This window comes from Monodon monoceros, unplaced genomic scaffold (genome assembly GCF_005190385.1).
Source record: "Monodon monoceros isolate NGI ecotype Baffin Bay Population unplaced genomic scaffold, NGI_Narwhal_1 Super_Scaffold_22, whole genome shotgun sequence".
NCBI classification, from domain to species: domain Eukaryota; kingdom Metazoa; phylum Chordata; class Mammalia; order Artiodactyla; family Monodontidae; genus Monodon; species Monodon monoceros.
In genome coordinates this window covers 33,318,110-33,340,502 of record NW_021703779.1, presented here as the reverse complement: position 1 = coordinate 33,340,502, position 22,393 = coordinate 33,318,110, and the positions used below count along the sequence as shown (strand labels likewise).

The 22,393-nt window shown below is 41.0% G+C and overlaps 1 protein-coding gene across 2 annotated transcripts in view; it reads right to left on the bottom strand.

Annotated features, from left to right (window-relative positions):
* The window catches only part of LOC114906109 (cytochrome b-245 heavy chain), a 33,160-nt gene extending 16,738 nt beyond the window's left edge, over positions 1-16,422 (bottom strand). Inside the window, exons 1-5 of one of the 2 annotated variants that reach the window (XM_029240685.1) lie at positions 16,303-16,422; positions 14,037-14,132; positions 12,318-12,428; positions 3,027-3,111; positions 2,208-2,353 (exon numbers count right to left, since the gene is read on the bottom strand). In XM_029240685.1, the coding sequence (XP_029096518.1) occupies positions 2,208-2,353; positions 3,027-3,111; positions 12,318-12,428; positions 14,037-14,132; positions 16,303-16,347 (483 nt within the window). In that variant the 5' untranslated portion in view covers positions 16,348-16,422. The remainder of the gene's footprint in view (positions 1-2,207; positions 2,354-3,026; positions 3,112-12,317; positions 12,429-14,036; positions 14,133-16,302) is intronic. The other variant, XM_029240686.1, reaches the window with a different exon arrangement.
* Positions 16,423-22,393: the final 5,971 nt, after the last annotated feature.

Below are 22,393 nucleotides of genomic sequence, written 5' to 3'. Positions count from 1 at the left end.
CCGTATGCTAACACATATATATGGAATTTAAGAAAAAAAATAATGTCATAAGAACCTAGGGGTAAGACAGGAATAAAGACACAAACCTACTAGAGAATGGACTTGAGGATATGGGGAGAGGGAAGGGTAAGCTGTGACAAAGCGAGAGAGAGGCATGGACATATATACACTACCAAACGTAAGGTAGATAGCTAGTGGGAAGCAGCCGCATAGCACAGGGAGATCAGCTCGGTGCTTTGTGACCACCTGGACAGGTGGGATAGGGAGGGTGGGAGGGAGGGGGACACAAGAGGGAAGAGATATGGGAACATATGTATATGTATAACTGATTCACTTTGTTATAAAGCAGAAACTAACACACCATTGTAAAGCAATTATACTCCAATACAGATGTTAAAAAAAAAAGTCTTACATGGTTGAGGTATCATAGGAAATATCAATTGACACACAGAAAGAGTTCTAAGGGAGTATCAAATAAAGTATCAACTATATGTCCTAAAAGGCTCTGAAGCTCTTTCTCCCTTTGATTTGAAAAGTGTCATAGTGCTTAGTTTGTAAATGTATTCTGTGCATGCCTAACATCTTAGGCTGCATTCCTCCAAAGCAGATCCTGAGATGAGGATTTAGAAAGAATGTGCTCCAGAAGAAGCTGGTAAGGGGATGGTTAATAGGATAGGAAAGAGGAACAAGTCAGGTAAGAGGACGATCTCGGGCCAAATCTTCAGCCTGATGCTGCAGGGGAACTGTGGAGGGTAAATTACACCTTAGAGTTTATCCTGACTCAAGGCAAGGAAGCTGGGTTTTCATGGCCTGCACCCATCAGTTATTGGTTAAGAGCTGCTCAACGAGATAGCTATCCAGGCCCTTTCAGATATGGGCAAAGGGACTTTGGGCAAAGGGACTCCAGTAGCCCCAGGGCAGTCCTTTGAGGAACAAAAGCAAATAGAGGAAATTGAAAGTGAAAGCACACAGAAGGGTAGGGGAGCACAGACATAGTAAAAGTGATCTGAAGAGATCTGGGCACAGCACTGCAGTGTCAGCTCACTCGATATGTTAACACGGCCACCCTTACGTATCATTGTACAATGAACAAGTAAAAGAAAAATTATCCAAGACATTATAGAAAAAGAATTTCTATTTTATTTGATGTGCTTTAATTCTGTCCCTAAATAGACCAGGCACATTTTTTTATATCAGCCTGAGGATAATTATTTCTACAAAATCATGGAACTCTTCTTGTAATCTATTCTAAACAGACAAGGAAACGTGTTTGGAATTCGGCACATGAAGATAACTTAGAGCTTCTCCCTCTGAGTGTAGAAAGCCTCAGCAACTGCTGGAAGGGAAAAAGTCCTTGCCTGAGGATTCCCCAAATGGCTGCCCCTGGAGCAATTAGCAGACATAGGCCACCTCTCAGATGTTGTAGGCAAGAAAGAGGAAATGCACTGCTGACAGATGTCAGCTGGTGGCTGACCTGGTATTAACACCTCAGCCAGAGGGTTCCCTATTTCACATAAACGATTTCATAGAACACCAACATCAGAGAAGGTCATTCTGTCACTGTGATGCACTGACACAAAAACGAGACCACTCTGAAATCTTATCTGAGCCAAGACAAAAACATGGGTGACTGCTGCCTCTTGACCTATTACAGATTTAACCCCATTCTTCTGCCTCCTAGAAAAAAAATTATTAAGATACCCAACGCTGGAACTGTCCCCAATTCCTGACCATACCTGATCCAGAGGAAATGCTTGCTTCCTGAAACCCCTCCTGAATCATCTAAAACAAGTCCCACAGCAAGCCTTTCTCAACACCCTCCTGAGATGCCCCCGACTTCCTCATAGTGTGAGGTCTCTTTGCTGCAGTAAGTAATAAACCCAACTTTGTTTGACTAGACTATGTTCCTGGCTTTCTTTGACTGTTGGGCATTGCCATGGATAAGCCTGTGTTACTCCAGGCTCCACGTATACACATTCTGATAGGTGACTTTAAGAAACTGGAGAACATCTAGTGACCCTCTACATATGGGATCAGGAGTGTGGGAGACATTTTCTCTGTGGCCACATTCTTAGAACCTACAGAATTGTCCCTCTGATAGTCAACTTTTGTCATTGTTCTGACCAAGTAGAATTCTTCACTCACTGAAATCTAATCCTCAGTTTTAATGTCTACAGAACATCTGAATCAGGAAATAAGAGGCTTACCTTAATTCTTTGTCGAGCAAAATTGAGGTAAGTTTCACCAGGCTTATCTCCAATGTCAGAGAGTGCTATTGAATAAGGGTCAGAATTGTTGACTCGGGCATTGACACACCACTCCACATTAAATAGGTGTGCAATGGTGTGAATCGCTGAAGAGGGCACAGAAGAGAAACAAAGAGGGTGAAGTGTGTGTACAATTTTATTTGTAGCTGGGTTTCTGGCTGCAGCCCCTGACTCTATGATAAGTTAGTGGAGATTTGATAAGGATCCCTTCTTACACCACCATCACCACCTTAATAATTATAATAATAACACAAAATATACATAAACACATGAATACTATCATATATACATATGTATATATATATATATATATAAACAATAATAAAAAGAAAGTGTTTAGCTAATAAAGGCTATCTTAAGAAATTCTCAACTTATGGGCTATGGCCCTTGTAGGATTATTGCAAGAAATCCATGAATCTACATGTTCAACCAAGTATTTAAAAGATGAATGAATAAAAGCTCTCATATGTGGACTAACAAACAATTTTGATGTTAAAAAGTGTGTAAAAGGGTGAATACACTGGGATTTTATCAGAAGAGCCTAAGGGGAAAAAGTTTTAAGACCTGAAGGAATAAATCCTAGTGTTGGGATGGCAGAAAGAGGGGCGAATATTTTTTCATAGAACTCATTCAAAAAGTACACATCCAATCACCACCTAATCTACCTGCAAAGGCTGATCCCTTATTTTAAAAATATCTTAGAGGGAACACTCTGGTTCCAAGTTTTCTTTGCAATCTCAAATATCTTAATGAACATACCAGTGTGAAGTGCAATCATCCATGCCACCATTTTATGAAAGGTGAGGTTCCTGTCCAGTTGTCTTCGAATTCTTGTTGAGCAGCACTTTGGATTAAAGGGAAAAGAATGAAATCATAATTGTTAACAAGAAAGTTTTCTCTGTGCCAGGCATTAGACACATATCATCTCATTTAATTCTTATGACCACCCTAAAAACTACATCATTCTACCCATTTGACAGATGAGAACACTGAGGCTCAGATAGCTGTAGTCATCTTCCCAAGGTCAAACAGCCAATAAGTGGCATGGCTGGCTTAACCAATGTTTTAGGTTCTCGTACTATTAACATAAAAAGCCTCTCATGGAATCCATTGCTTAATTGTATAAAATATGAATTTGGACAGAAAACATCTAACTACATAGTTTCTAGTTCAGGTTAATTTATCTAATAACGAGGGGATATAGAAATTTTAAAAGGACAGGGCTGCCCTCAAAGACCTGAAGGTCCATGGGGATACAGACAAGTGAACAGTTCTAGAACAAGTGAATAGTTTTAGAATAGCACCCTTCCAGGACATAGACACTATGAGAGGAGAAAAAAAGTGTCCACCTGCATATGTTGATAGAGACAACATAACAAGGGAGATCATTAACAAAATAATCATAGCAAAAATTATAATAGTACTTACAAAGAACTTGTGCAAGGAGCTGCTTTAAGTGTTTTTTTTAATTGTTTTTAAAATTTTTGACCGCACTGTGCAGCATGCAGGATCTTAGTTCCCTGACCAGGGATCGGACCTGCACCCCCTGCAGTGGAAGCACAGAGTCTTACCACTGGACCGCCAGGGAAGTCCCTAGGAGCTGCTTTAAGTGTTTTACATGCATCGACTCATTTCATTCTTACATTAATCCTATGTGGGAGGTACCATTATTATCACCACATGACAGATGAGGAAACAAAGGCATAGAGAAGTTACCTTCCCTTAGGTTGCATAGTTAATAAGTGACAGAGCTGAGGTCTAAACCCAGGCTCTCTGATGCCAGAGATATCAACATTCTGATATTTCATACCTTTTATGATTACCTTGGCATTAAAATGGCATTTTGGTCAACTGGTTAGTGTAATTGTCCTACCGACATATGTTAGAAGATGTGGGTTTGAATCTGGATTTATGTCAATGCCCAAAGTAGAGAAAAAAAACAAAACAAAACCTGGTTTCTGGTTGAATCAGACAGAGCTTTGTTCTCTGAAAAGTGGTCAAGTGCTCGCTCTGGATGCTTTGTTTCCAAGGCTAGATGTACTGCCATAGAGATTCAGAAAACTTTTAAGGAGAACAGAGTGAAGTGCAAAAAACCCCCAAAACAAAACAAAAAGCTCAGGTATTTTAAATACCTGGTTCCAAACATATTCAATTTCAATATACAGGTGTTAAATATTTGGCTTATTTATTTTTAATAAAATGTTCTGGTTTTATAGAAAAAATAGAATTGCACAGAAAATTGTGCTTACTCCACTACCTCTGAGTTAGCTACATCTAGGGAGGGCAGGCTGTTTGGATCATGAAAGCAGGTTCCTGGAACTGCAGAAATACCAGTAAGGAAGACACTGAAGACTTCAGAGAAAGGAAAAAACATTTAGGCTTTATTGAGTGACTTCTGTGAGCCAGGCAGTTTACCCACAATCATTGCCTCATTTAATGTAACCAGATGAGTATTACTGTCCTTATTTTACAGATAACAAAACTAAAGCTAACTCTCACATTGGCTGGGATCCAAGACGATTTGTCTTCAAGGTTCATTCCCTTTTCCATGAAACCAAATGTAAAGATACAGTCACTATTATTCTACATGTGTAAAAACCAAGACAAGAAGTTAAGTGAAAGTACTCTATCTGGAAAGTGAGGTTAGAGGGAGTAAGTTTGGGAAGGGAAGGAAACCAATAAAGGGTGTATTAGCACATCAACTACCACTACCGTATCTTATCAGCGGGCTCTCCGATCAGGGAACTCTGGGAGACTGTGTAGGATACGCCCCCAGAGGTTTGTTACCTGAGGGGTTAGGAAACTTGGGTAGTCTCTACCAACTCCTATCCATCATTGGCTGAGGGCTCTTCCCAGGGCATCAACTCCCTGGCATTTCCGGCTTGTCCCAGGAGAGGGCTGAAAGAAAATCCTCAGGCAGAGAATGACCTGAGCTGGCAGAAGACAGCTGCCCCATGTACTGGAACTGACGGGGCAGAGGGAATACGGGTGGAACCCTACCAGCAGCAGCTACAACAAATTGTTCACCGGTGACTCAGGCTCTCAAAATAAGGGTTTCCTGGTTGAAATCACTTCTTTTACACTTCTGTTGGTGAAGAATTGACTGTCCTGTTTTCTTTTATAGCCTCATTGTCTTTTGTGTTTACTTCAAGCGCCGTACATTGTTTTACTCCTTTGTAGTTTTTACAGTTTTAAGGAAATATATTTTTCCTGTTTCCTGATTGCTAGGTTCCTCCACAGCTTCGTAGAGTCCTTCTGGTAGGCAGAATTGTAAGATGTTCCCCAATGACCTTATATAATCTCCTCCCCTTGAGTGTGGGTGAGACCTGACCTGTAACTATGATAGGATGACACTCCTGTGATTTTGTTACATCATATGGAAAAAGGGATTTTGCAGAGGTAATTAAAATCCCAAATTGACCTTAAGAGACAGATTACCTGGGTGGGCCTGACCCAATCACACGAGCCCTTTAAATCTGAGTCTAAAAGTCAGAAATCTTAGGTGCAAGAAGTATTTAATAGGCTGCTGCTGGCTTGAAGATGGAAGGGGCCACATGGCAAGGAATACACCTCGGATCTGAGAGCAGCCCCAGAGTAACTGTCAGCAAGAGACAGGGACCTTAGTCCTGCAGCTGCCAGGGACTGAATTTTGCCAACAAGAATGAGCTTGGAAGATTTTACCCAGAGTTTGCATATGAGTATTCAGCCCAGTTGACGCCTTGATGTCAGCTTTGTGACACCCTGAGTAACAGGATGCTGGACTTCTGCGCAGCTGTGAACTAGTAAACGGGAGTTGTTTTAAGCCTCTAAGTTTGTGGAAATTTGTTACACAGAAATAGATCATTTAATACAGTCCTCATTGGAGTGATAGACGCAATTGGAGTCCCAAGAATGAGAGAATGGGAATTAGTAGGGTCAGAAAGCAATTTGCCATCAGATATATCTGTGCTGGACCCCAGCCCTACCACCTAGCTGTGTGACATTGAACAATATGCTCAGTTTCCAGCTTTCTCACCTATATATTTATCATAATTATTCCCTCGTAGGTCTGTTTCATAGATTCATTGAGAGGTATTTAATAAACACTCGCGCTTTTTTTGGTATCATTATTTAACTTTTCAGCTAGTATGGCACGGCTCCCCAGCTAGAGGGTAAGCATCCTGTGTGCAGAGCAATATATCATGTATTTTTAACAATCCTTACATAACTATTTGGTTAAATGACATTTTCACTGTCCTAGAACCCAAGGCAATTATTCTAAACCTATAGAGATGTATTTACCCACATATCTATACATGCCAAACGATTTTCTTTTCTACTTCCAGACAAATTGTTTTGAAACTTTTGGGGGAAAAGATACTTGCTCCTGCATGCTGACTTTGAAGAAAAGGAATGTAGTTTTCTCATGGTCTCTACACTGTCTCCATAGTTCTACCCTTATCATCATCAACATGGATCGTCAAAAATATGAAACAATAGATTTCAATGTCTCTTATCAGCTTGAGCAACAAACTGTTAGAGAAAAGTTAACTGAGTGCCAGAAAAATGGAGAGATGTGCTTGGGAAACACAAGGTCCATTCCGTAATAGTCTGATCTTAATAGGTGGTTCAAAAAAATGCTATTTAGTATGAAATACATACATTTTATTAGAAGAAAAAACGGAGACTCTTAGTCACTAATGAGTTAGTAGAACTAACTAAGGTCCTACCAGGGCACCAATCCCTCATTTTTCCAAGCCACCCTCTATAGTGTGGTCAGGAATGGCAAACACATCCAAAGAGAAGCCGTAAGCCATGATTATACGGGGCTTCCAGATATAATTTCCTCATCATTTCCTGACAAGGGGGCAAGATGGCTGGTTGGTGGGGTAGAAAGGGAGGGCTCTGCTGCCTGTGACTGCCCAGGGCTTTTTTCTCCCTCCCTTCCACGCAGAAACCATTTTTATGCTTTTGAGTCACTTGTGAATTACCGCCAGCCACCTACTAATTACCCAAGCTGCCATCATGCACAACAGCTTCCTCACCGAACTGCTCTTCTTTTTGCCATTGACTTCTAAAGGGAAGTTCCTCTGTTACTCTCAACTAGAGCCTTGCCCAATCTCAATAAGCTAACATTCAAGTGCAAGGGAGATTATTGAGTTATCTCGGCAGCTTGCTATGCTCGATTCAAACTGTGAGAGCAAAAAAATTCAAAACATTGAGAAATGGAACAAAGAAGTGCATATTTAATGGGGCAGAACATTAGCTTCTGTAACATGAGTGTTATGGAAACTTTAAAGTTCTACTTTATGTACACCTGGTCTCGCCACAGGTGCCATGAATGAATCTGAATTAGATATTTATATGCAGTTTGAGAGAAATTGCAAAAGCCAGCCTTGAATCTACAGAACTCAGGCAAAGAAACTGACAGTAATGTTGAAACCTGGTGGCAGTAGAATATGTGATAAATATGAAGAACACCACTGGATTTGTACAGCACTGCCTATAATTTTGAAATTACATGTTTATCTTCTATCTCTTCCATAAAACTCTAAGCTCCCTGAGCTCATGGCTCATCCATGTCTTACTCTCTACTCACTCTACGTCCACTGTGCTTAGCATATAGTTGGCACTCAACAAATATTTGTTAACTGACAACTCATTAGTTGACAGGCTTAGTCCATTAACACACTTTTAGAATATCATTCATATTCATTCTTACACCTGCATTATCTTACCTGCTTTTTAGCTAAAAACAACAACAAAAAGAAAAACAACAACTATGAGACAGGAAGTCCAAGAGCCTTGCCCTGGACCACATGGTCAGATATAGAGCTATATCAAGGGCCTCTGACTCCCAGGCTATATAAGGTTAGAGAAAAGAGCTCACTCTCTTCCCTTCCTGTTTCTTTCTGATCTTCAGACTAGAACTTCCATCCAAGTTGAGGTTATTAAGGCTTCTTTGGGGACTTCTGTATGCTGAGTCCCACCATTCCCCATTTCCCTCGACAGAGCACGCTCAGAGTCTTTACCCCTAGTTTTCCTGGGGTGGGCCAACCCTGTGGTTTTCTTTCTTTCTCCAGTTCTGTGACTGTTAGGTTTGCATAAAGGCCTACTAATAAATCCTTGAAGTTACAACATCCCTGTCACTTCTAGCCTAGGTTATTCAGCCTGCCCAAATATTCATATATACATGATGGCCTTTCTAAGACCATAGGACCACCACAAGAGAGTTTTTTTTGTTTTTTGTTTTTGCGGTACGCGGGCCTCTCACTGTTGTGGCCTCTCCCGTTGTGGAGCACAGGCTCCGGATGCACAGGCTCAGCGGCCATGGCTCACAGGCCCAGCCACAAGAGAGTTTTGAGTTTAGGTGGCATGCGGGAAAGTGAACAGGCTCTAGAGGCACAAGCACCTGGGTTGGAATCCCAACACTCTCAATGAATTTCATCCCCACCTCACTAGCCTGACATGCAGATTTCACGAGGTGAGGTCTAGGAAGACTCAGTAAGTGGCAGGTGTTATAATTTCCAACATTAGTCACAGCATGTGTACTCATTTTACTCGCAATCAGAATAGAAGGTTCTTTGCCCAGTTAACATTTCAGATTGGGAAATCTGGAGGAGGGACACACCCCATCTGTAAAAGAATCTTACTTGCTGCTAATTTTTAAAAATATTTTCTTTGACATACAGGTCTCTCTGGTTAGAGAGTTGAGTGTCTCTGCAATTTGAAGAGCTGCCTCATTTCACCCCTGTCTTTAGAGACCCTCATGAGGATCTTCCCTCCTTTTAGGCCACAGGAAGCCTAAAAGTGGCCATTACAACATGTGCCACTCATGGGGCATGGCCACGCAACGGCATCGCAATTTGGGCCTGTGGGGTAACAAGGATTTCTTAACAGGCTGTCCTGGCGAAAACACTGCCTGTTTCTCAGGGTTTACTTCCTCTAAATAGAAAGTATTTGAACAGGGGGTGGGGGGAGAATAAAAAAGCTACAGTCCCCGAACTTCATTTAGCAAATGTTCATTGGGCACCTGCAATATACCAGATGTTGTACTTTACAGGTGGCTCATCAATAAAACTTTGCAATTACCCTATGATCCAGCAATCCCACTCCTGGGCATATATCCGGACAAAACTCTAATTCAAAAAGATACATGCACCCCAATGTTCATAGCAGCACTATTCACAAGAGCCAAGACATGGAAACGACCTAAATGTCCATCAACAGATGAATGGATAAAGAAGATGTGGTACATATATACAATGGAATACTACTCAGCCATAAAAAGAATGAAATCATGCCATTTCCAGCAACATGGATGGACCTAGAGATGATCATACTAAGTGAAGTAAGTCAGAAATAAAGACAAATACCATAGGATATAACTTATATGTGGAATCTGAAATATGACACAGCTGAACCTATCTACGAAGCACAAACAGACTCACAGAGAGAACAGAGAGAACAGACCTGTGGTTGCCAAGGGGGAGCGGTGTGGGGGAGTTTGGGGTTAGTAGATGCAAACTATTACATATAGAACGGATGAACAACAAGGTCCTACTGTATAGCACAGGAAACTATATTCAGTGTCCTGTGATAAATTGTAATGGAAAAGAATATAAAAAGAATGTATATATATGAAAAACTGAGTCAGTTTGGTGTACAGCATAAATTAACACAACATTGTAAATCAACTATACTTCAATTTAAAAAAAAGAAAACTTTTCAATCAAATGGAATTCTACCTCTGTGGTTTCTTAGGTTAAAAAGATGATTTTGGAAATCCTTGTAATCAATGTCTACTGTTAGTTGTAGCCTGCTAACCCTATATTAGTAAATCAAGTATTGTATAGTTCTCAAAGAAAAAGAATCTCCTTAGGATCAATGTGAATTTAGTAAGACTAGAGAAAATGAGGCAGAGCTCAAGGCAAGTTTTGTTATTGGCAGTTTAGATCACTTTCCTTCACCCACTTAGTCTTCGATTACCAATTAAGTATTAACATCTCAGCTATACACTTAAGGTCCTAGTTTACCAGCAAAGCTCCAGCCTGACCTCAGACACCTGCCCTTTAAAATCCCTACACTCCCATCAAAGTAGATTGCTTGCTTCTCTCCACTATAAATGACCTCTACTTAATAGGTAATTTTTTTAAAAGCTAGTTAATATAAAAAGAACATCTTATTAAAAGGAAAAAAAGAGGCTACTAGTCACTAATGGGCAGTGGAATGGGTCCCACCAGGGTATCAGTCCCTAACTTTGGAAGAGCTGCCCTCTATGGTGTGGTCAGGAATGGCAAACACATCCAAAGAGAAGCCACAAGTCATGATCACACAGGACTTTCAAGGATATGATTTCCTCACCATTCCCTGTGCTTTTGCCCATACCGTTTTCTCCATGTAGAATGTCTTTCTCTCTCCTTTATATCTCGTACAGGCTTATTTTATCCTTATATGCCCATATCTGATGCCACCTTCTCTAAGAAGCCTTTTTCCATCCCCTGCGCCACCTGATATAATTTCCCCCTCCTTTGATGGATTCCCTGTAGCTCCTTATTTGTAACATTTTGTGGGACCCATCATATTTTGCTTTGTATCGTATTAATTTGAGTACATGTGCAGATTCCAAGTTCCTCTTTTCTCATCTTTGTATAACAATATCAATAAGAAATTCGTATACCATTTTATAGATTACAAAAGCTCTTCCTACATAATCATTTTTTTCTTCTAGCATAGTATATTAGGGGCTCTCTGGATTGTTGAAGTGAGGGTGAAAGAGCCCGGGCATTTAGAAAGCTCTGAACTCCTCAATTCCATGGACATAACACCTGTCACATTCATTACATAGTGACTCATAGCTCATTGATCCCATCTTCTTTGGATATTATCCACAAAAGAGATTTTCTCTGACTTAAAAATTTTGAGAAACATGGCACTGTGAGATTAATTCCCAAATTTCACGTCAGTCTCATAAATCTCTGTTTATATACATATACATATATGTCATATGATGTATGTCTGTGTGTGTACATGCATATGTACTTTATTGCTATTGTTGAGGTATATGTTGATTGGTTGTTGTTTACTTTTTGTTTGTTTGTTTTTAATGTCTGTTCCAGGTTAAATGGCTATCCCAGGGAGCTCCACCAACAAATGATATAAAAATAAACTAGAGAATCAAGCATTGCTTGGCTTGTGAATATTGTACAGAGGTTGGAATCCTCACAAACTCTTGGTTTGCTTTTCCTATTGATACAGCCACTATGGAGAACAGTATGGAGCTTCCTCAAAAAACTACAAATAGAACTACCATATGACCCAGCAATCCCACTACTGGGCATATACCCTGAGAAAGCCATAATTCAAAAAGAGTCATGTACCACAACGTTCATTGCAGCTCTATTTACAATAGCCAGGACATGGAAGCAACCTACGTGTCCATCAACAGATGAATGGATAAAGAAGATGTGGCACATATATACAATGGAATATTACTCAGCCATAAAAAGAAACGAAATTGAGTTATCTGTAGTGAGGTGGGTGGACCTAGAGTCTGTCACACAGAGTGAAGTAAGTCAGAAAGAGAAAGACAAATACCGTATGCTAACACATATATATGGAATCTAAGGGGAAAAAATGGCTCTGAAGAACCTAGGGGTAAGACAGGAATAAAGACACAGACCTACTAGAGAATGGACTTGAGGACATGGGGAGGGGGAAGGGTAAGCTGGGACAAAGTGAGAGAGTGGCATGGACATATATACACTACCAAACGTAAAATAGATAGCTAGTGGGAAGCAGCCGCATAGCACAGGGAGATCAGCTCGGTGCTTTGTGACCACCTAGAGGGGTGGGATAGGGAGGGTGGGAGGGAGGGAGACACAAGAGGGAAGAGATATGGGAACATATGTATATGTATAACTGATTCACTTTGTTATAAAGCAGAAACTAACACACCATTGCAAAGCAATTATACTCCAATAAAGATGTTTAAAAAAAAAGGGGGGTGCATTGAGCTTGATGGCCTTCGAAATTCTGAGGAACTCAAACTTTGTAAATGTTGGTTCTTACCGCACTGGATCCCCTGAGGAAAGACAGTAGATTTCGACAGACTGGCAGCAGAATCAGCATGCAGTTGAAATTCAGGCAGGCTGCAGGGGCCCTGGCCAGTGCCAGCGCTGACTGGAAAAGGCAGGATAAGAAGCAGGGTGACTCTTGTGCGCCCAGGACACCGCCCGCCCCACTTGCCTACACCCACTCCCCCAGGCTTCCCAGCATGAGGCCCACACTCAAGAGATATCAAGTTATAGGGGCTTCCCTGGTGGCGCAGTGGTTGAGAGTCTGCCTGCCGATGCAGGGGACACGGGTTCGTGCCCTGGTCCGGGAAGATCCCACATGCTGCGGAGCGGCTGGGCCCGTGAGCCATGGCCGCTGAGCCTGCGCATCCGGAGCCTGTGCTCCGCAACAGGAGAGACCACAACAGTGAGAGGCCCACGTACCGAAAAAAAAAAAAAAAAGGAGATATCAAGTTATCTGGGAAGGAAGGTCCTTTAGAGCCAGGGCTCTTCTTCATCATAAATGAATAAAATGTTGGGGTGGGGAGCAAGGGCCAGATTAAAATAAATATTATGAATATTTTCAAACATAAAGAGAATTTGAAATAATTTCACAATGAATACCTGTTGATTCATCTCCAAGATTCTACCTTTTACATTTTACAATGGTTGCTTTAGCACATGTCTATTCACCTCTCCATCCATCTACCCATCCCTCTATCCATCCATCAATGCATCTTATTTTTGATGTATTTCCAAGTAAGTTGCAGATATCGGTTTACTTCCTCCTAAATATTTAAGCATGCATATCATTAACTAGAGTTCAGTATAGAAATTAGGTCTTTGTAAAGAAGATTTTCTTAGCACATAGACTAACCTCAACAGTAACTAAGTTTGTATGGTATATTTGTAATGCCTAAAGAAGTTGCATATTTTGGAGGAGGAAAATGCAAAGGGAAATCATCCTTTTCAGCATCAACCTGAATAAGTTAACAACAATTATAATAGTGTAGTGGAATTATATGTTATAATTATCTATGCATATGATGTATAATACATATTATAATTAGTATTATTAAGTAATGGTTTCAGTATGATGTAACAAATGATATCCTCTGGGGACAGCCGTAATTGTACTTATTTTCTTATTTTCATTTATGAAGAAGAAGAGCCCTGTCAGTTCAAGGAAACTGAGAATGTTATCGGACCCAAGAAAAGTCAGGGGCCTTTGCTCTGCCAGTCGAGTCAAAGAACGTGATCTTTGGGCAAGTTCCTCAAAGCCTCCATATGTAGGGAGAGGCTTATTTCCTGAAGAGTATTTCATAACATGTCATTAGGAGCAGGGTTTTTCATGCACAAAAGTTAATAGGAATCGGATGATTTAGAGAATATAGGAAGTCCCACTTGTGCCACCTGTGTCACCCCTGGATCGATCTTTCCAACCTGGCCATCCATTCCGGAGTCAGTATTAGATTTCTCCTTCAAGCTAAACAGTAGCACAGTAGTTCTTGGGAGGGGAAGGATGCTGCCGGGACCCTCTGCCACACTTCTGTCTGTCCCACACTGGAAGGCCTAAAGACTCTTGCCCAGGGGGTTGCAATGGAGGGAGTGAGGCCGATGGTGCTCTTTGGGTTGGTCAGAATACTTCTTTAAAACGTTAAAAGGAATAGGAACAAGAATCTCTGATTAGACATGGGAGCCAGTCAATACTGAGGGAGATGGAACTTATACTTACCCCAAGAAGTTTTCGAGTGTAGAAGAACTTATCTGGAATATCATAAACCCGGTAGTACCAGACAAAGAGGAAGACGTTCATCCCCAGCCATACCAGCTGCACAAACAGAAGTGGTTGCGTGAAGTTGTCATGTTTCAACAGGTAGATTTCACAGCAGTTTAGAGTCAGACCAGGGTCAGGACTTCCCCAAGTACAGCCTTTGATTAAGGTGGTTACAAAGCCAGCTCCTTCCTGCAAGAGTATCACTACACTTCTCTGTAAGTAACCTTTCCTCCCTGTGTTGTCCCCCGTGATTGTTATACTACTTGGGCCGTATGCGGAGTTATTATCTATCTCCCCTCCTTTCTTTCTCCTCCTTTTAGATTGATAGATGACAGCAGGTGACTCTTCTTACAAAGAGAAGGGAAAGGAATCTGTTCCTGTACTGTCCCCTGCACCAGCAGGACTTTGTGTTTGATTCTCACAGGTGTGATTACCTCTCTCCGCCACACAGCATCCCGCCCCAGCTAGTGGAGTTCTCATCAGCTAAAATGACAAGGCTTTAATTCTACTTCATAAGTTTTGCTTCACTTTTTAATTTTTTTTTTTTTTTTTTTTTTTTGTGCGGTACGCGGGCTTCTCACTGTCGTGGCCTCTCCCGTTGCGGAGCACAGGCTCCGGACGCACAGGCTCAGCGGCCATGGCTCACGGGCCCAGCCGCTCCGCGGCATGTGGGATCCTCCCGGACCAGGGCACGAACCCGTGTCCCCTGCATCAGCAGGCGGACTCTCAACCACTGCGCCACCAGGGAAGCCCTGCTTCACTTTTGAAAGAGGGAATATTCAGCATCAATGAGGGAATGAGAGGCATGGGATTTTTTTTTTTTAAAGGGAGATCCTTCTAGATTGTGACTGCTCATTTCATCCCAAGCACTGACTGCATCAAATGATGACTCTACCCAGTCCTCCACCTTCAGCTCCACAGTAGCAATCTGTTCTTAACTGTGCTTTGAGGCTGTTCGATGTCCTTCGATGCTTGAGAATAGTCTCTCTTTATAAACAAGAAGGTACTAAAACCACTTCTCCATTTCCTAACCTTGTCATTTTTACTCTTGCCTTCCAAGCTGTGGATTCACTTTCAAGTATATGAGTGTGTAATTTAGATAGAGGTCACTTCCCTGGGAAAACTGTGGTAAGAGCTAAAAGTGTTTATATTTGAACTTATTTTTTAAAGGAGTAATCTGTTCTTCAAATGGGGATAAGAAATCAACTTAACAGCTTGGAGTCCTCAGAACAATTCTGTATTGCATTAGAGTGTTGATTTGGCTTAATTTTTTTAAAATGAGAAAATATTTGTGATTTTTATTTTATCTGTGCCACTCATTTCTCTCTACCTCTACAGCTCAAAGAGTCATATTTACTTCATGATAAATTCTTTCAAAAAACTCATACATAAGTGTTCTTTTTAACATCTGGGTAATACTTTAATTGGCTATTTGGAAAAGCTACTTATAAATCACATTTCTATCTTCCCAGTTGTCTGTGATTGCTTTGCTGAGACCATCTTAAAAAAATAGTTGATCTATGTTATGTTAAAAACTAAAGAAATCATCATGTCTGTTCGAAAATTAGCCATATCTTTACTTATAAAAATTGTTTCTCAAGACAGACTATATTGATTTATATACAGCGAAATATAATATATATCATATATACGCTATAAATATGTGTCTAGATCGTTTTTTTTTCAGTTCCCTTCCCTTAAATTTTTAAAAAACCTCACAAATAACTAAAGTTTACCTCAGAGAAAAGAAGATACTTTTTTAAAAAAGAAAATTGAGAACTTCAATTATTTTTGGTGTCATTACTGAAATAAAGGCCAATTTCCCATACATGAGCCAGTCTTGCATTTGTTATTTGGAAAACTGTATAAAATTTCAATTGCCCATTTTTAGGTGGTATAAATACATTAAAAATAGAGAAATTTGCCTCTGAGTAAACAAGGAATGAAATGTCTCCTACTCCCACTGTGAAATGCTGGCTAATCTATTACTCCTAAAAACTCCAGAAATAAACTAGGTGAAGTGAGACCCCAGATACATTCTTTCCATTAATAAGTTTGGAAGAATGGACTCACTCTGCTTACAGATGGATGCATGTTCACATAATAAATCAGTTTCAACACAATTTCTCAAACAAAACAAACAAAAAAGCTTTGCTCTATTTTCATTTCCAAGAGAACCCAAACAAGTCAGAGAATTTGTAATTTCATTCTCATTGGTACTTACAATGACGAAGATGGAGAGGCCCTCATTCACAAACAAGTTCCCCATGGTGGCAGAGGTTCAGTGCCTCGAGTGTGCCTTTCTTCTCTGCTATGCTTCTTCCTCCCATGAGGAAATGAAAACAGCAGCCTTGGGGCAATCTGTTTCCTTTTCTATTATCAGAAATTAGCTAACCATTGGTCAACTGAAAAGCTTGTCTCCATAACAAATTTAAATCTTTAACCACAAAAAAATGACAGAAAAAAAGTCTACCATGATCCAATCACAACTAAACATAGTGGGAAATGAAACTAATTTCTACAACTGAGAGGCAAATAACAGTACAATTCATGGTGTTTTACACTGTGAATTAATCTTTGGACTGATCAGTTATCAAGTGTCAATTTTTAAAAAGTCACCCAACTAGCCATGACTTTGGGCTAGGTAAAAAACATTAAATAGATGTGGTATCTTTTGATAGACTGGAGCAGCATTTGCAGAGTCTTGTTGAGAAAAATTATAACAGGTGTGATCGCTGATATTTATAGAATGCTTACTTTGTGCCAATTTTCTAAGATACGTATGTGTGCATGTAAATACATGTGTATGTACATATATACACACACATATGTATATATGAGTTGATACATATCTTATGTGTGTGTCTACACACAAAGACACCCATACACACACATACATAAATTCACTATATAAATAAATTAATTCGGTACTAACAATTCAACACTATAAAGTAGTTTCTATTATTAGGATTACATTTACAGATGAGGAAACTGAGACCCAGAGCCGTTAAGTTACTTGGCCAAGGTCATGCAGTTAGGAAACCATGCAGTTGGGATTTAAAACCCAAGCAATTTGGCTATACTTTTAGCCACGATACCAGAAAAAAAAGCCTGACAGTGGCAACCACATCCCCGATCACTCCTAATACAACCATGGGAAAAGAAAACACAACAAATAGACCAAAACGTTTGAATGACTGTAGTATTCCCAGGCAGACGTGACATTTTTCTAGGCAAGGTAGCTAAACAGGGTCAGAACAAAGGTATGTCAGGTATGGTAGATGCCAAAGGCAGATTTAGCATTTTTTTTTCTCTGACTCCCATCCAGTCTTCAGGACATGAAAGAGACAGAAGGGTAGGATGGTAACCCCTGATTGCATCAGGGTGGTTGTACAACAGCTAGAGTGAATAGAGAGGTAAAAGAAGAAACTGGAGGAGCGAAAGGGAACAAGGGAAGAAAAAAGAGGAGAGGCCTGAACTCTTTGGGTTATTGTCTATGAAGCACTTGAGACAACCTGCAGAATTATGACCGTGAGTATAATAATATTGTTTTTCACTTTTTAATATTTAAGGAAAGGTACTCCACTGTGACTTTCTGCGTGGCTCTTGAATCATAGGTAATCCACATAAAAGACAGTCGGTTCCCTGGTTCAGTTACACACAGAGATGAATTCAAAGACACACAGTTAGACCATCAAGTTATATGCCAGTTATTTGCCTCTCTGCTCTGGGATTTATTCCTCAGCCTTTACTCGCTCTGTTCTGTTTCAGATGAGGAACAGAGGATGGAGGATGAGGGACACCCCCCGCTTTCTGCTTCAAGTGGCATTTTGGAAGTGGCTGCCTTTCCACCGGAAGCTCCGGCTCCCACCGGCCAGCCTTCCCCACTGTGGCCTGAGCTCCTGCTGGCCGTCACCACTGTAGTTCCAGTTCCTGCCACAGGCCCTGGCTTCTGGGCTTGACTTACACCACCTCCTGCCAGGTTTCGTCCAACCCGGAGGGCGGTCACCACTCCCTGTAGTTGTTAATCTTGATGTTGCCTCTGCGCCCAGGTTGGGATTCTCCACTTTCCCATCATCCATGTAGCAAATCCCTGGGGTGAAATTCCCTCAGCTGAAATAGGGTGGTTTCTGTTTTCCTGACTGGACTTTGCCTGATACAGAAAGGAATTCAGGCCTGTACTCATTTTCTGGTGGAATTAAAGAAGGGAGGCATATATGCCTAATGAGGAATAAAACACCTTAAAATCTGCTCTCCCTCTGTCTGTTACTCTCACATTCTTTCACAGTGATGACTGCGGCTCCATCAGGCTCTTTGAAACTTACCAAAGTCTTCCCCTCCCTACCCCTCCTCTCTTTTCTCTTTCCCAGCCTACTGGGAAAGGGTTGATCTTCCCTTATTCTATCTTAATCTTCAAGTCTCTCCCACATTTTTTCATGTACCTCCTGAGGCGCGTGCTCTGCTGGGGAAGCAATGGAGAAGGGACCCTGGATACTCATATACTAGGAAATAATGTTCCTCGAATATTTCCCAACTTCTTTCCCCTCCCTCCGCAGTTTGAGAAGAAAATTCAAAAAAGAAAGAATATTTTTGTGGGTGATCAACCATTCCCTCCTATGGCTTTTTTTTCTCCTTTAATCACAGGGCTGTGAGTAGACCTGTCTTACGAGCCTTAAGAACTTCAATCAGTTTCACAGCTGGAGGAAGAGAGCTCAGTTGCAATGAAGAGTAAAATCTTTCTTTTATGGAAAGTAACTTCCCTTTTGAGAACACTGTTCCAGTGAATTTCAATGTCCTCTGCTCTTGAAAAGACAAGCAGAGGGTTTGATAAAGGAGCAACAGGTACTGGTTGACTGGTATGGACTGGACACCAAGAATGAAGAAAATTGAACCTCTGTGCATTAGCTAACCGTCTATCTTCTCCCAGTCACTTTGGCTTCCACTGCCTCCGAAACTGTTAATGTCAAGTTAGACTGTGATGAATGTAAGGAAGTATTCACCCCTTCTAGCAGGCAGTAATGACCAACACCATCAGGCTTGTGATTGAAATCCTAGATGCCTCTTGCAGACGGAAAAAAGAGAGAAGCAGTCCCAAGTCTCTAGGAAACCCCCTGATTTTGCATCCTGACAATAATTCCTTCTTGATTTGTCAAAGTAAAGAAGTAGACTCTTAATTTCTTCCAAGAAGGATGTATGGAATGCTGAAGAAAGGGAGGTGTGTTGCCACACCAAGATGCCTGATGAATTTTGTTCCTGGTGATGATGAAAAATGGATTTGTGTTCCTTTTATCTCTACTGTGCATGCTATTCTTTTCAGAACTGCCATGATTCCACTCTCTGTGCATCCATGAGTTATGTGGCCCCAGTTTCCTTGCTTAAGGATGACAAATGAGAGGACTTCATCTCCCTAGATACGGTGATTGTCCCAGTGGTGGGCATTCGACCCAAACGAGGCCAATGAGAATTATTTCCATGAGGAGGGAGTTGTTAGGGACTATGGAAGAGAGTGGGTGAAGCTTTTCTTTCTTTGTGAGTGATGCATGCCTGCTGCTGCCATAGACCATCTCTATTACCTTGCGCTAAGAAGCTGCATAAGAATTACACCAACACAAAATCAGATCAGTAGCTGGGGAAGGATTGAGAGGTTTTGAGACAAATACGATGACAAGGTTTGCATTCTTGGGTCTGATCTACCTGAGACACTTGGACATCTCAGTTATTCTTACAGATTGGGTTCCCTGGAAGTATACTCTGAGGTGGAGATTAGTGTTCAGGAGTTCGAGCTGAGAGTGTCCTTGGAGGTATACACCCGTGGAAAGGAAGGAAAGATAAGAAAACAGGAGCGGGCAGAAGGAGAAGTTGAATTATCATGTGGTCACAAGAAAGGCCTCTGCAATCCTGTAGGCACCACTACCATTTCCTGCTGTGAAAAAACTTTGAGTTGGCTTTCTACCACTTATATCTAGAAGGGTTCCTACTAAAGCATGGTGTAATGAAACCCACTTTAATTCCATAGCCATGGTCTCAAAGGTTAGTGGAAGTTGAATAAGGCAGCTGGAATGGGGTCCAGACGTTCTATTTCCTGTTTGAAGGAGAAAATAACAAAGTGAAAGAAGAGACGGTCAGGGAGGAAGGGGCAATTTTCTGATGTAGGTGATTAAAGGCATTAAGAACATGGTTTTAGCTGGTATTGTATTTATTAGAAAGTGAAAATGTCTGGTGGTGAGGATTTAAAATTTAGCTCTTTAGGTTAAATGTGATTTGCATACATTTATCCATGAGAATAAGGAAGAAAATGAGGAAAGCTTACATATTTTCTCCTACTAATCATTGATTTGAATTTAAAACTTTCCAGTATGCTTCCTGTGTAAATTATTTTCTCTTGAAAAAAAATCTATTTTTACAGACTTATCTTGGTCTTAACAACAGCCAACATTTGTAAAGCATTTTACACATGCCCAGTGCCTTATGTGCTTTATCTCATTTACTTTTCATGACCACACTATAAGGTGTGCAAAATTATCATATGCATTTGAAGTAGGATGAATATTCCCCCCCCCCCCCCAGAGATGTCTAGGTACTGATTCCCAGAGCCTATGAATATGTTACTTTACATGGTTAGAAGGACTTTGCAGACATGATTAAGTTAAAGATTTTGAGATGGGGAGATTATCATGAATGATTCCGGGGCGGCCAGTGTAATCACAGGGGTCCTTATTAGAAGGAGGCAGGAGGTTCAGAAGCATTGAGAGAGGATGTGAGGGATGAAGCAGAATTAAGACAAGAAAGAAGATGCTATGCTGCTGACTTTGAAGATGAAGGAGGAAAAGCCATGAGCCAAGGAGTGCGAGAAGTGCAGCTGTAGAGTCTGTAAAAGGCAAGGAAGTGGATTCTCTTCTGGAGCCTCCAGAAGGAATGTAGATCTCCTGACACCTTGATTTCAGCCTGGTGAAAGTGATTCCAGACCTCTGACCTCCAGAACTGTAAAAAAGTAAGTTTGTGCTGTTTTAAGCTGGTCATTTGTGGTAATTTGTTACAGCAGCCATAGAAAACTCATACACTTTACAGACCAGAGAGAAGAGCTGCGAGGAGAGAAAGTAGCTTGCCCAGAATCACATGGCTGCCTGACACCAGAGCTGAGATTTGAATCTGGGCAGTCTGATGTATCACTGCTTATTTGAGCCACCAGAATCATTTTGTAAAGCTAGGGCTTCATTGTCAATAATAAAGTCATTTTATGAGCATAAGCTGCTGTCCCAAGACCCCTGGATTGAACTCTGCTATCCTGCTGTCGGTTGGCGACACATATTATAGCTCTTCCCCACAGGACTGATCAGAATAGCCCTGATTTTCAGCCTCCTTCTGACAGCCTATGTGTTGCTGACAGCTTTCTGCAGTAACCATTGGTGTGCAGAACCAGCTCGGCCCAAGAAGCCTGAAGTTTGTTGAGCCACAAGTGTTAGGTCCCTACAACCAGATTCTGCATATTTCACCTTGACCTGAAGCATGAAAGCTCTGTCTCTATGTCTCCACTATCACTTTTCCTTGCCCCAGGATGTATCTGAGCTCTCATAGCCCCACTTTGGGCAGTTAGCCAGGGCTCATCCTGGTGAAGGTGTTAACCAGTCACTTAAGTGTTGGCCACGTGAAAGAGTCAAGTGTCGGTTCTTGTAGGAATGCCGGCATTGTAATAGGATTCTCTCCAAGAGAAAAGGCATATTCCTTTCACACGACCCTGAGGTCTAGCTCCCTTGATTGTTTCAGCAAATGATATCTAGCCTAAGAAAACCAATAGTGTCTGACTGCTTGCTAAGGAGAAATTGAAGATGTTTCATGTAAACACGTGTAGTCACATATATAGCCACAGTACAATTATCAAAATTAGGAGCTATAACACAAATACAATATTATTGTCTAATCTACAGTTCATAGTCGGAGTTTACCGACTATCTTAATAATGCCCTTTTTGTGATTTTTTGTGGTTGTTGTTGTTTTCGTGCTCTAGAATCCAGTCTAAGATCATGCATGGAATCCAGTTCTCATGTATCTCTGGTCTCCTTTAATCTGGACCAGTTCCTCAGCCCTTATCTTTTTTTCTTTTTCCTGATTGTGGCATGCTTGAAGAATATAGACTGGTCATTTTATAGAATGTCCCTCATTTGAGGTGTGTATTGTATTCATGACTAGACTCGGTTATGCCTTTTGGACAGGAATATGCTAGAAGTGGTGTGTGTCCTTCTCAGGGCATCACATCAGGAGGTACATGATGTCAGTTTGTCACATTGCTGGTGATGACCTTGCTCTTAGGAAATACA